This window comes from Hippocampus bargibanti, linkage group LG08 (assembly GCF_051943395.1).
Source record: "Hippocampus bargibanti isolate YZ-2025 linkage group LG08, ASM5194339v1, whole genome shotgun sequence".
Classification (NCBI taxonomy): Eukaryota; Metazoa; Chordata; class Actinopteri; order Syngnathiformes; family Syngnathidae; genus Hippocampus; species Hippocampus bargibanti.
Window position 1 is genome coordinate 3,602,889 of NC_142741.1, and position 14,542 is coordinate 3,617,430.

At 39.6% G+C, this 14,542-nt stretch overlaps 1 protein-coding gene across 15 annotated transcripts in view; it reads left to right on the forward strand.

The window, feature by feature from the left end:
- Positions 1-6,796: 6,796 nt before the first annotated feature.
- The window catches only part of neb (nebulin), a 113,249-nt gene continuing 105,503 nt past the window's right edge, over positions 6,797-14,542 (forward strand). For 6 of the 15 annotated variants that reach the window (XM_089003411.1, XM_089003407.1, XM_089003412.1 and 3 more), the window contains exons 1-11: positions 6,799-6,872; positions 7,294-7,378; positions 7,451-7,642; positions 9,148-9,231; positions 10,651-10,758; positions 12,045-12,152; positions 12,361-12,465; positions 12,542-12,646; positions 12,745-12,849; positions 12,927-13,031; positions 14,261-14,365. In XM_089003411.1, coding sequence (XP_088859537.1) covers positions 7,472-7,642; positions 9,148-9,231; positions 10,651-10,758; positions 12,045-12,152; positions 12,361-12,465; positions 12,542-12,646; positions 12,745-12,849; positions 12,927-13,031; positions 14,261-14,365 — 996 coding nt within the window. In that variant the 5' untranslated portion in view covers positions 6,799-6,872; positions 7,294-7,378; positions 7,451-7,471. Of the gene's footprint in view, positions 6,873-7,293; positions 7,379-7,450; positions 7,643-9,147; positions 9,232-10,650; positions 10,759-12,044; positions 12,153-12,360; positions 12,466-12,541; positions 12,647-12,744; positions 12,850-12,926; positions 13,032-14,260; positions 14,366-14,542 lie in introns of all 15 variants that reach the window. The other 9 variants (XM_089003420.1, XM_089003415.1, XM_089003418.1 and 6 more) reach the window with 4 other exon arrangements.

Genomic DNA, 14,542 nt, shown 5'->3' on the forward strand with positions numbered 1-14,542 from the left:
CTTGGGAGGAAACCATAACTACAATGTGGCCCGCGGCAAAAAATGACTTTGACACCCCTGATTTAAACCAATGAGAGTGCATTGTTTTTGAAAATCAAACAATGGGTTATGGTAAAAAAATGTTTTGGGTGTGTCAGAGGGGGGTAGCGGTCAAGTGTTTTTTTTATGTCATGTACAGTGATACTTTGGCGTACGAACTTAATTGGTTCCTAGACAGAGTGTGTAAGGCGAAAAGTGTGTATCCCAAAAATCAATTTCCCATAGGAAACCATTAAAATGACAATAATCCGTTCCCAGGTCCCCATAAAACATAATTTTCTACTTTCTAATTTTCTAAGCCTGAAAGGTTAAAGGTTCTAAGCCTTAAATAGGTTATTTTATGTATAATAAATGTGCTATGGTATTATAATAAAAGAAATAAACTAAATGTATAATAAAGTCCTTTTATTTACCTTTGTGATGGTCGTTGATGGCTTGATGGAATGGAGTGGCCGGTTCCATCAGCATTAAACACTTGATGAGGAACGTAGCCTTCTTTCACCATCTTGAGGAACGATCCCTTGTAGGTGCTTTCTTTGCTATAATTTTACCTAGTTCCTCATCAATTGTGTTCTGTTTAGCTCGGTTGATAGCCTTTTGCACCAAGTATACAGATGGCTTGTGCGGGTTGTTTGTAGAGGCTGATCGATGGGATATTTTAACCTTGCACTCTGCTTTTGAACTATCAAAGTTGAAACTCTCACTGTCATCTACCTGTCTCTTTAATGTTTAAACCACCTCCCCTCACTGCTGCGTTCTTGACCAATCACATGGCTTTAAGTTCGTATGCCAAGGTAAAATTTTCATAAATGTAACGTTCGTAAACCGAAAAGTTCGTAAGCCAAGGGATTCGTAAACTGAGGTATCACTGCATATACAAGGTGACCCAAAAAGATGCATACCCATGAAAATTTCAATTGTGGCTTTGATGGATGGATGGATTTGCCTTTATTAGTCTCGCAGTGGAGAAATTTACATTTCACAGCAGCAAAGTGATGAAAGGAAAAATTATAGTTATTTATTTCAAATTACAATCACACATAATTCAGCTTGTCCAAGACAATTTTTACTCAATGTATGGCTTTCTCAAGATGTGTCTCATTGAGTCGTTTTGGCCTGCTACTTTCTCACCCCATTTTTTTTTAGAAAATTCTACAGATGATGGCAATTTGTCTCATTGTAATTTGGTGTGCAAGGCAGGCAAACGGTAAGTAAAGTCAAATGTCATATAAAAAAAAAATTGCACTCTGTACCTGGGACTAACGTTTTGATTTTAAAATGTTGCAGAAGCGGATCAGACAAAGTCTAGAATCATCTGTGCACAAAAAAAAGACACAGAAAGGTCAGCCCTTTAAAGGACAACCGACGCCTCCGGACAAGTTGTGTCCATAATTTGTAAAATCACTTCAAATGACTTCTACTGAGCGTATTTTACAAACATTCCACCGCATATAGCTATATTTTACATTTTAAGACTCGCGCTGAATATTCAGGAAGTCTTGTTTTTCAGTTGGTGACGAGTCCTCTCGTGACGTCACTAAAGGAACGCCTTTGACCGAGAAAGCGACACACAATGCATTTTGGGTACTTTGTTTGGTCTGAAAACTTCGTGTTGATGACGAAATTAGAAGGATAAAACATAAATAACGCAATGGTGAATCGTTGTGTGTTGCACCAAGACTACTATTTGATACTAGTTGACACAAATTCCCAGCAGACAAATCAGCCCATTTCCAACGGAGCTTGGGCGCCATCTTGTGTATTTTCTGGGTGCTACATTGGAGTCCAGATGCCTCAAAATGAGATGGAAGGAGTTCTTTAATCGATTGCAAACATTTATGCTTTCCTCTTCAGAACTATTTGAATCATATTCATAACTGGATGAGTAACAAGAAAGCATCTTCTCTGAACCTGAACTTTCTGAAGCCATTGTTTTGATTCTGGAGCAAGGCAGTGTGTGACCAATAGTGATGTCACGAAAAAGGGGGCGGGACTTTCTGAATCTACCCAGTTCCAACCTCATTTTATGGCAGTTTTGGGACACTTTAAGTCATTTTTATTGGTGTTTTGCATTTGACTAAAAATATCATACTGCATGTTTTGGGTATTTTAGATGCTATAAAACGTTTTTCTGATCTCAGTTAGGAAACAAAAAATGGTGTCGGTTGTCCTTTAACAAAAGTTTGGTTTCAAATCTCAATTTTAAGGTCATTTTGTCCAATTCCACGGGTCCAAAAATTTATTATCACCACCAAAACTGACTTTACAGTACAACAATCTGTGACTGTAAAGTGACCTTGAGAGTTTTGAAAGGCGCTTATAAATAAAATGTATTATTATTATTATTATAATTGCGACAGATTGTCACGCAGAAAAATTGCAGCCGTTTGCAACATAAAACTCAAGTCAACATCACAAGGTCAGCCAGGCCAGAAAATCCATTAATAATTTCATTTATAAGCACCTTTCCAAACTCTCAAGCTCACTTTACAGTCACAGGATAAGTTTTTTTTTTTTTTGTGGGTGAGCAGCGGCAGCCACACACGCCAGCGTTCACAACCCGAAATAACTCAAGTAGATAGAAAGCTAGCTAACTAGCTAATAACTAGCTATCCAGCTATATAGCTAGCTAGATAGCTAATGAGCCAGCCAGATAGCTAATAAATATGTAGCTCGATAGCTAATACCCCCCCTAGCTACAACTGCGCTCCTGACCGCATTGTTCCTTGTAGTCCAAGCGTCGTTGTAAAGGTCACTTTACAGGTGCCCGCTAGCTCCCATAGGCTTAGCCGTCTGTCACGATTAGTTTATACCCCCGCACCCCCCAGGCAAGATGTCAGCCTCCTCCAGGAGGACGAGCGTGTTGCTATGGAAACGTAGCCCCAAAACAGCAGTGACCCATCCCACCTGTTGTCGCCTGACTAATCTGTTTCATTTTGGGCTTCTGACATCACCTGCAAATAATAATAATAATAATAATAATAATAATAACATTAACAGTCATCACTGTTTTGTTTTGGTCCTCTCATCAGCTCTCTAGTGGTTACCACCCTTGTTTTTCCACCGACACATAAAAAAATAAAATAAAGAATTTAACTCATTTAATCCTGATGCGAAATAAACTGTTTATTGGAGTTTGTAAATACAAATACAAACGATATTTTCAGTCAGTTCAATCTCAGTCGATCAGGTGAATGTGAACTACTGTATTTATTCCAGAAAATGACATTTCACACGTGTTAAATGCGTCCGCTACTGGCTGGCTATCTAGCTAGCTATCTATTTGCTATCTGTTATCTAACCACTTTCTGGCTATCTAGCTATGTATCTCGCTAGCTATCTTGTTGGATATCTATCTAGCTATCTGTTAGCTACCTACTGGCTGGCTATCTAGCTAGCTATCTATTTGCTATCTTTTAGCTACCCACTGGCTGGCTCTCGAGATGTCTAGCTAGCTATCTATCTAGATATCTATTTGCTATCTATTAGCTACCTACTGGCTGGCTATCTAGCTAGCTATCTGGCTGGCTATCTAGATAGCTATCTATTTGCTATCTGTTATCTAACCACTTTCTGGCTATCTAGCTATGTATCTCGTTAGCTATCTTGTTGGATATCTATCTAGCTATCTGTTAGCTACCTACTGGCTGGCTATCTGGCTGGCTATCTAGCTAGCTATCTATTTGCTATCTTTTAGCTACCCACTGGCTGGCTATCTAGATGTCTAGCTAGCTATCTATCTAGATATCTATTTGCTATCTGTTAGCTACCTACTGGCTGGCTATCTAGCTAGCTATCTGGCTGGCTATCTAGATAGCTATCTGTTATCTACCCACTGGCTGGCTATCTAGATATCTATTTGCTATCTGTTAGCTACCTACTGGCTGGCTATCTAGCTAGCTATCTATTTCCTATCTGTTATCTAACCACTTTCTGGCTATCTAGCTATGTATCTCGCTAGCTATCTTGTTGGATATCTATCTAGCTATCTGTTAGCTACCTACTGGCTGGCTATCTAGCTAGCTATCTGGCTGGCTATCTAGCTAGCTATCTATTTGCTATCTTTTAGCTACCCACTGGCTGGCTATCTAGATGTCTAGCTAGCTATCTAGATATCTATTTGCTATCTATTAGCTAGCTATCTGGCTGGCTATCTAGATAGTTATCTGGCTGGCTATCTAGATAGCTATCTATTTGCTATCTGTTATCTACCCACTGGCTGGCTATCTAGATATCTATTTGCTATCTGTTAGCTACCCACTGGCTGGCTATCTAACTAGTTACTCAAGATTCATTCAAAATGGCAACCGGACTCTTCTTGAACCTTCCTGAGGCAAATGTTTATCATATAGATGGATAGATGGGTAGATAGATGAATAACATTTTATGGCTAGCAGCTAGATAACTAGATATTTGGTAGCTATCAGCTAGCTGGATGGCAAATGTTTATCAGATAGATGAATAACGTTTTATAGCTAGCAGCTAGATAACTAGATATTTGGTAGCTATCAGCTAGCTGGATGGCAAATGTTTATCAGATAGATAGATGAATAACGTTTTATAGCTAGCATCTAGATAACTAGATATCTAGCTAGCTATCAGCTAGCTGGATAGCAAATGTTTATCATATAGATAGATAGATGAATAACATTTTATAGCTAGCAGCTAGATAACTAGATATCTAGCTAGCTATCAGCTAGCTGGATAGCAAATGTTTATCATATAGATGGATAGATGGGTAGATAGATGAATAACATTTTATAGCTAGCAGCTAGATAACTAGATATCTAGCTAGCTATCAGCTAGCTGGATAGCAAATGTTTATCAGATAGATAGATAGATAGATAGATAGATAGATGAATAACATTTTATAGCTAGCAGCTAGATAACTAGATATTTGGTAGCTATCAGCTAGCTGGATAGCAAATGTTTATCAGATAGGTAGATAGATGAATAATATTTTATAGCTAGCAGCTAGATAACTAGATATCTAGCTAGCTAACTGCTAGCTGGTTAGCAAATGTTTATCAGATAGGTAGATAGATGAATAACATTTTATAGCTAGCAGCTAGATAACTAGATATCTAGCTAGCTATCTGCTAGCTGGATAGCAAATGTTTATCAGATAGATAGATTATATCATATCATGCTCTGTTTCTATAAAAATGTAAGGCTGGGGTGGAACCCTTGGAATCGAGTTTAATCCAGATCAGATCCAGATTCCACAACGCGTCCATCTCATCAGAATGTGCCATGTAAGATCTTATTACCGTTTTCTTTTTCAGCACGTGAACACATTTGATATGTTATTATGATGATGGTATCATGTGTTCATGTTATTCTCACGTTGAATTCACATGTGCTAAATGGTTTAATAACGCCTCGGTGGAGTCTTTTATTTTATCCTGTGACGTAATTTGGGATCTTGGCGTCCATCTGACCTCATTCCAGATTGGATTCCGGCGGGGCGGCTTCCACGGATTCTGTAACTAACTGGACCTGCACCAACCTATGACTTTCTATACCACCTCCTGAGACCTTCTCAAAATCTCTTAAAGGACAACCGACACCTCCGGACAAGTTGTGTCCATAATTTGTAAAATCACTTCAAATGACTTCTACTGAGCGTATTTTACAAAGATTCCACCGCATATAGCTATATTTTACTTTTTAAGACTTGCGCTGAATATTCAGGAAGTCTTGTTTTTGAGTTGGTGACGAGTCCGTACGTGACGTCACTGAAGGAACGCCCCTGACCGAGAAAGCTACACCCAATGCATTTTGGGTACTTTGTTTGGTCTGAAAACTTCGTGTTTATGGCAAAATTAGAAGGAAAACACAAATAACGCAATGGTGAATGGTTGTGTGTTGCACCAAGACTACTATTTGATACTAGTTGACACAAATTTCCAGCAGACAAATCAGCCCATTTCCAACGGAGCTTGGGCGCCATCTTGTGTATTTTCTGGGACGCTACATTGGAGTCCTGATGGCTCGAATTTATACGCAAGTACTTCTTTAATCGATTGGAAAACATTTATGCTTTCCTCTTCGGAACTACAGTAAAGTCTCGTTATATCGATATCGGATATATCGATAGTCCCGGTTATATCGATACTATTTCTATGCACGCACGGAGAAAATTACATGCAAACGGGGTCGGATATATCGATAGTCCCGGTTATATCGATATTTTTTCGGACTCCCTTGAATATCGATATAACGAGACTTTACTGTATTTGAATCATATTCATAACTGGATGAGTAACAAGAAAGCATCTTCTCCGAATCTGAAGCCATTGTTTTGATTCTAGAGCAAGGCGAAGATGTCCTGGCGTGACGTCACGAACAAGGGGGCGGGACCTTCTGAAACTTGCAACTTCCGGGGTCATTTTGAAGTAGTTTTGGGACACGTTAACTCATTTTTATTGGTGTTTTGCATTTGACTGAAAATATTGTGCATTTTTTAGGTATTTTAGATGCTATAAAACGTTTTTCTGGTGTCAGGAAACAAACAAAGTAATATCGGTTGTCCTTTAAAAGCATTTTATCAACAACCCAATCCGTCAACGTTTTTTTTTTTTTTTTTTTTTTTTTTGCTTTGCTGATGCATTCGGCTTCCGAACAGCTGCTCTTCCCCAAAGGAGATCTCTTTAGGTATATTTAGTGTTTGAAACCCGAGCGCCCCCGTTTTGCTATTGGCCGCAAGCACCACATGACTACCTGGTTAGAAGTAGCCTCAGCTGTGACTCTGTCACCCTGCGTTTCTCTGGAAGGAAGCTTGGGGGGGAGGCTTTGGCGGCTTTTGGGAGACAATTAAAAAACACTACCTGGTAAGCGAAAAAAAAAAATGTAAAAATGAAGCATATTTAGGGTTTATCTTTCTAGTCTGCATGGTTTTTGGACTAATCCAGTAGAACCATCTGGTTCTGAACCTGATCATGTACTGAACTCAAATGGTGACATTTGATGGGTCAGAACTAACAGTTTTATCTTGTGGTTTTCATTCAAAATAGCCCAAAATTCGAATTTTTGTTTTGTCATGCTATAAAAAAAGTGAGTCCTATATTTAAACCGGCGCCTCAGAAGGGATGGCATCACGGTTCGCCCGTGCCGGCCTCCCAATCGGGTTGCGGCGTTGGTTTACATGTGAAATATCTGAGGCTGCAGCTGTCACCTCTCGTCATATAGTGGGTGGGAGTTCAGGATACATACCTTGACTCCTTCACTCACCCTCACACTTGTTTTTTTTAGGTCGAAACAAAAGAAACATTTTCATTAAAGGACTCTAGTGGATGGACTTGCGGACTCAAGAAGACACCGCGGGAATCTTTCTGTGGTACCTTTCTGGCCCCTTGTAATATAACCGCCGGTATCCAAGTCAAAATCCTGAAAGATCTTCTTTGCGTAGAGCCTCTGAAGGGGTCTCAAGATGTCGCAACGTATCGTGGAGTACGTGGAGGAATGGGAGGAGGAATACGAGGAAGTGGTGGAAGGGGAAGAAATGGAAGTAGAAGAGGAAGAAGTGGTGGTGGAGGAGGAGGATTATGAAGAGGAAGAAGAAGAAGAGGAGGAGGAAGAGGAAGAAGAAGTTTTGGATGAGGTAAGCAGAAAACAAAAATCAGAAAATTGTTTCGGTTCAGGACAAAAGGGGCCGTCTCTCTGCATAAGTCCTATGAATAGTGACTTTGTGGCAGCGGGATTCCGTTTCGGTGAGATGAGGCGAGGCGAACTGGCTCCAATTCAAAAGACTGTTAAAGTTAGCGTCCTCTATCATCTGTGCGGTATGACATTGCCGACTTATTTAAAAAAAAAAAAAAAATCCCCCAATGTTTTTATAATATCACTCGGCTTGATTGGATTGGATTAGCCTTTAAAGGACAACCGACACCAATTTTTTTGTTTCCTAACTGAAAAAAACGTTTTATAGCATCTAAAATACCCAAAACACGCACTATGATATTTTTAGTCAAATGCAAAACACCAATAAAAATGACTTAAAGTGTATAAAATCTGCACAAAAAAAAAAATGAACCCGGAAGTGGCCAGTTTCAGAAGGTCCCGCCCCCTTGTTCGTGGTGTCACCCCAAGACGTCTTGCCTTGCTGGAGAATCAAAACAATGGCTTCAGATTCGGAGAATATGCTTTCTTGTTACTCATCCAGTTATGAATATGATTCAAATAGTTCTGAAGAGGAAAGCATACATGTTTGCAATCGATTAAATAATTTATTCCGTGCCATTTTGAGGTATCTGGGGGCGGGAAATGTAGCACCAAAAAGAGGCAGAAAATGGCGACAAAGCTCCGTGTAAGGAATTAATCAGCCAGTTTCCACCGACTGATTAATTCCTTACACGGAGCTTTGTCGCCCTCTTCTGCCTCTTTTTGGTGCTACACGAAGTTTTCAGACCAAACAAAGTACAGCAAAATGCATTGACGTGACGGAAGGACTGCTACAATGTATCCTTTTTTCGGTCAGGGGTGTTCCTTCAGTGACGTAACGTGAGGACTTGTCACCAACTCAAAAACAAGACTTCCTGAATATTCAGTGCGAGTCTTAAAACGTAAAATATAGCTATATCATTTGAAAGTGATTTTACTAATTATGGACACAACTTGTCCGGAGGCGTCGGTTGTCCTTTAAAATGAGATTCAATCCAACCTGATTTTTCATGGAGTAATTCCATTGTTTTTTTTTTCTTTCTGTGAACTCAAAATCAGACCTGATATTTCTCAGAAATTAAAATTCCAGATTTTCTTTAGGTCACAACCAATGATTGATTACTTCGAAGAGTTTACAAGAAATATTGATATTTTTTTATTATTATTATTATTTTTTAAAGAGGTAACAATTCTATTGTTTTTTTTTTTACTCAGAAGCCATCACAAGCCTTTTTTTTGTTCCCCAAGGCATTAAATAAAACCATTATTTGTCTTTTGCTCTTTTGCACTGAACCAATTGTGAATTAGCGCCATACCAATGCCAGTATTCCGTATTAGCGCTTTCGGGATACCAGAACTGAGTATAATTCGGCCCTCATGCAAAGTGTTTCTTCTTCCATGCCGTGCAAGTTTTTTTTGTCTGATTTTGTGCGATCTGTTGACCAGATGACGACAACGACGACACACGTCACTCAAGAACACCACGCTCATCATCATCATCATCATCAACCTCATCACCACGAGCAGCAGGTAAATGACACGTACGACCTACCTAGCGGCCCGTCACGCTTTGTACAGTGATACCTCAGCTTACAAACTTCATTTGTTTCCCAGAAAGTGTGTGTAAGGCGAATAGTTTGTCTGCCAAACATTTATTTCCCATAAGAAACCATTAAAAATGAGAATAATGCGTTCCCAGATCCCTATAAAACATAATTTTCTACTAAATTAGTTCTGAAGAGGAAAGCATAAATGTTTGCAATCGATTAAAGGAGTCCTCCGGTATCAATTCGATCCGTCAGGACTCCAATGTAGCGTCCCAGAAAATGCACAAGATGGCGCCCAAGCTCCGTTAGAAATGGGCTGATTTGTCTCCTGGGAATTTGTGTCAACTAGTATCAAATAGTAGTCTTGGTGCAACACACAACCATTCACCATCGCGTTATTTATGTGTTTCCCTTCTAATTTCGCCATTAACACGAAATTTTCAGACCAAACAAATTACCCAAAATGCATCGTGTGTCGCTTTCTCGGTCAGGGGCGTTCCTGACGTGACGTCACGTCAGGCATTGTCTGTCATCAACAAGTCTTAAAACGTAAAATATAGCTATATGCCGTGGAATCTTGGTAAAATACGCTCTGTGGAAGTCATTTGAAGTGATTTTACAAACTATGGACACAACAGAAGCGTCGTTTGTCCTTTAAAACTACACAAACTATACCTTATTTTATGTATAATAAATGTGCTATTGTATTGTAATTAAAGAAATAAACTGTACCGTATAATAAAGTCATTTTATTTACCTTTGTGATGGTCGTTGATGTAGTTGCCTCTTGATTATAACCGAGTGAAGTTGCCGTGCTTTCTCGGCAATACGCTCACTCACACTTTCCCCTGCTAGCTGCTTTTCGTTAATCCAAATCAACAGAAGTTTTTCAACATCTTCTATTCCCTGAGATGTTGCTTAGACAACACAGAAACACCCTTAGCCACACGTAGCAATGGTCGACTTAGCGTACTGCTACTGGGATGCTAAGTCACACAAACACACACCTCGTTCGTGTTTTTTTTGATGAGCTCCTTCTTCTGCTCGGCCGTAATTTTCTTTTGTGTTCTCTTCGGCTGAACACTAGCCTGTGGTGGGGTCTTTTTTTGGTCCCATAATAGCAAAAGTACTCCACTCGAAAATAAACTACGTCTGCACTCAAAGGAAGCAGGTGAAGAAAACTAGTCCGCCAAGCACTGTGGTGCTGTGTGATTTGATCCGTCCACCGAAAACTAGTTCGTATGCCAAGATTATATTCTCGCAAATGTAATGTTCGTAAGGCGAAAAGTTCGTAAAGTGTTCGTAAGCTGAGGTATCACTGTATTGTATTTATTTTGAGTGACAGCCAAGCGTGCGAGCGACACAAGTGTGATTTTATGACTTGCATTTATCCTTCCACCAGTCGGACTTGCCCAGCAGGAAGGTGGTGAAGAAGGTCAAAGTGGACACGTCCAAGTTCATGACCCCGTATCTGGAACACAGCCAGAAGATGTTGGACCAGTTCAGCCACGTGAGTCGCCATCTTGCCTCTCTTCATTTTCTTGTTCTTGTTGTTCTTGTTCTTGTTCTTCTTGTTCTTCTTGTTCTACTTGTTCTTCTTCTTGTTCTTCTTCTCCTTATTCTTGGTCTCCTTGTTCTTGTTCTTCTTTTTCTTCTTGTTCTACTTGTTCTTCTTCTTGTTCTTCTTGTTCTTCTTCTCCTTATTCTTGGTCTCCTTGTTCTTCTTCATCTTCTTCTTCTTCTTCTTCTTCTTCTTCTTCTCCTCCTTGTTCTTGTTCTTCTTTTTCTTCTTGTTCTTGTTCTTCTTCTTCTTGTTCTTGTTCTTCTTGTTTTTCTTCTTGTTATTGTTCTTGTTCTTCTTCTTGTTCTTCTTGTTCTTGTTCTTCTTCTTCTTCTTCTTGTTCTTCTTGTTCTTGTCCTACTTCTTCTTCTCCTTGTTCTTCTTCTCCTTGTTCTTGTTCTCCTTGTTCTTGTTCTCTTTGTTCTTGTTCTCTTTGTTATTCTTGTTCTCCTTGTTCTTCTTCTTCTTCTTCTTCTTCTTCTTCTTCTTCTTCTCTTCCTTGTTCTTGTTCTTCTTGTTGTTGTTCTTCTTCTTGTTGTTCTTCTTGTTCTTGTTCTTCTTCTCCTTATTCTTGGTCTGCTTGTTCTTGTTCTTCTTTTTCTTGTTCTTCTTTTTCTTCTTGTTCTTGTTCTTCTTGTTCTTGTTTTTCTTCTTTTTGTTGTTATTGTTCTTCTTCTTGTTTCTGTTCTTCTTCTTCTTGTTCTTCTTCTTCTTCTTCTTCTTCTTCTTCTTCTTCTTCTTCTTCTTCTTGTTCTTGTTCTCCTTGTTCTTGTTCTTCTTCTTCTTGTTCTTCTTCTTCTTCTTCTTCTTCCTCTCCTCCTTGTTCTTGTTCTTCTTGTTCTTGTTCTTGTTCTTCTTCTTCTTCTTCTTCTTCTTGTTTTTCTTCTTGTTCTTGTTCTTCTTGTTCTAGTTCTTCTTGTTCTTGTCCTTCTTCTTCTTCTTCTTCTTCTTCTTCTTCTTCTTCTTCTTCTTCTTCTTCTTCTCCTTGTTCTTGTTCTCCTTGTTCTTGTTCTCTTTGTTCTTGTTCTCTTTGTTATTCTTCTTCTTCTCCTTGTTCTTGTTGTTGTTGTTCTTCTTCTTCTTCTTCTTCTTCTTCTCCTCCTTGTTCTTGTTCTTCTTGTTATTGTTCTTCTTGTTGTTGTTGTTGTTGTTCTTGTTCTTCTTCTTGTTCTTCTTCTTCTTCTTCACAATTCCTTTGCGTCCTCTCATCGCTTGTATTTTGATCCGTCACGCAGAACAAATATCGGCAGGCCTACGATAAGTCCAGGGGGAATCCTCCATTTGTCACCACGGATACACCCGAGATGGTTCGCATCCGCAAGGCTCAGGAGCAGCTCAGTGAGGTACGTTGAAAAATGGCCGCTGTCCTCTTCATTGCTTTCGTTGTTGCTATTATTTCTGTCATTTGCTGTTATTATTGTTGTGGGTGTTTCAGTCGTTGCTGCAGTTGCTTACGACGTTGCAGAAAAATTGAATGCTAAACAACACAATTTGGTGAGCCCATTCCAACAGTCCTATGAATTTATGGTGGACGATTGACTTCCTCCACAGATCAAATACCGCATGGAAGGCAACAAGTCCAAAACGGGCAGCTTGTATGACGGCGAAGCACAAGAGATCGCCCATGTCAAGCAGGTGTCGGACCTCATCAGCAAGGTGGGTCCGTTGAGCGCAATTCAAAGAAAGGGAGCATCACAGAAACTGCCATTAACCCACATTCTCACCTGTGCAGGTTCTCTACCGGCAGAAGTGGGATGAGATCAAGGACAAGTACCTTCTGCCTCCAGATGCCCCAGAACTGGTGTTGGCTGTTAAGAATGCTGCCAACTACAGCAAAGTCAGACTTATATATATATATTTTTATATTTTGATAACATTGTATTTCAATCATTAATGTGTATTTTCATGATGTGCGTTTGGATTGTGGCGTTGTAGAAACTGTACACGGAGGACTGGGACGAAGAAAAGACCATGTTCTGTCCGTACACAGACAGTTTGGAACTGCGTCGTGTGGCCAAGGCTCAGGAGGCGCTCAGCGACGTAAGTCCATCGCCACCAAATATTTTGCTTCCACTGAGATTTGTTTTTCGCTGATGTTCTGAGGGCGCTAATTTCAGGTCCAGTACAAGAAAGGGCACGAGAAGCGCCTGACCAAGTTCACCAGCTTGGCTGACCCTCCTGAGGTGGAGCTGGCCAAGATAGCCGCGGATCAGCGCAGCGATGTAACCACAACTTTCTATCGATCTAGCTATCTAGCTACAGTGATACCTCGGTTTACGAACCCCTTGGCTTACGAACTTTTCGGTTTACAAACGTTAAATTTATTAAAACTTTACCTTGGCATATGAACTTTTTTCGTACACGGAGTTGCCTCAATGAGTGATGTCGTTCGCGAACGAGCATGTTCTTCTAACAACAAAATGGCAGCCGACTCTTTTTGTCCTTTATTCCCCGCCCCCAGTCTTCGATTAAAGCCACGTGATTGGTGAAGAACGCAGCAGTGAGGGGAGGTGGTTTAAACATTAAAGCGACAGGCAGACGGCAGTGAGAGTTTTTACTTTGATAGTTCAAAGGCAGAGTGTAGACTGCAAGGTTAAAATATCCCATCAATCAGGCTCCATAAACAACCCGCACAAGCCATCTGTACACTTGATGCAAAAAGCTATCAACCCAGCTAAACAGAACACAATTGATGAGGAACTAGGTAAAATTATGGCAGAGAAAACACCTACAAGGGATCATTCCTCAAGATGGTGAAAGAAGGTTACGTTCCTCATCAAGTGTTTAATGCTGATGAAACTGGCCACTTCATTCTATCAAGCCATCAACGACCATCACAACCGGAAACAAATTCCTTGTGTGTTCTACATACTTGGCAATAAAGATGATTCTGATTCTGACAAAGGTCAATAAAACGACTTTACTATATACAGTAAAGTCTCGTTATATCGATATCGGATATATCGATAGTCCCGGTTATATCGATACTATTTCTATGCACGCACGGAGAAAATTACATGCAAACAGGGTCGGATATATTGATAGTCCCGGTTATATCGATATTTTTTCGGACTCCCTTGAATATCGATATAACGAGACTTTACTGTAGTACAGTTTATTTATTTCATTATAATACCATAGCACATTTATTATATGTAAAATAAGGTATATTGTGTGTAGTTTTAAGGCTTAGAAAATTAGAAAGTAGAAAATTATGTTTTATGGGGACCTGGGAACGGATTATTCTCATTTTCATGGTTTCCTATGGGAAATTAATTCTTGGGATACACACTTTTCGCCCTACACACTGTGTCTGGGAACTAATTAAGTTCGTAAGCCAAGGTATCACTGTATATAGCTATATAGTTATGTAGCTATATATATATATATATATATATATCCTCACAATATATGATACTGATGTTAGGATGTGTTCTTTGTTTGACTTTAGCTGAAGTACAGGGAGGCGTATAACCAAGACGTGAAGGGTCAATGGTGCGAGACGCCATATTTTGACGTGGCCATGGCCAGGGCAGCCATGGACAACCTCAGCAATGTAAGATACACAGATGCCTTTTTGACCTTCCTTCCTCTTTCCAAATTTGTCGGTTGTCCTTTAAATTTTATTCAAAAGCATTTCTTAAATGTTATTTTCTTGATAAAAATGCTTTTTTTTCAAATTCTAAATTGTCATTCTTTCTGTAATTTCCATCATTTTTGGATGGATGAATAC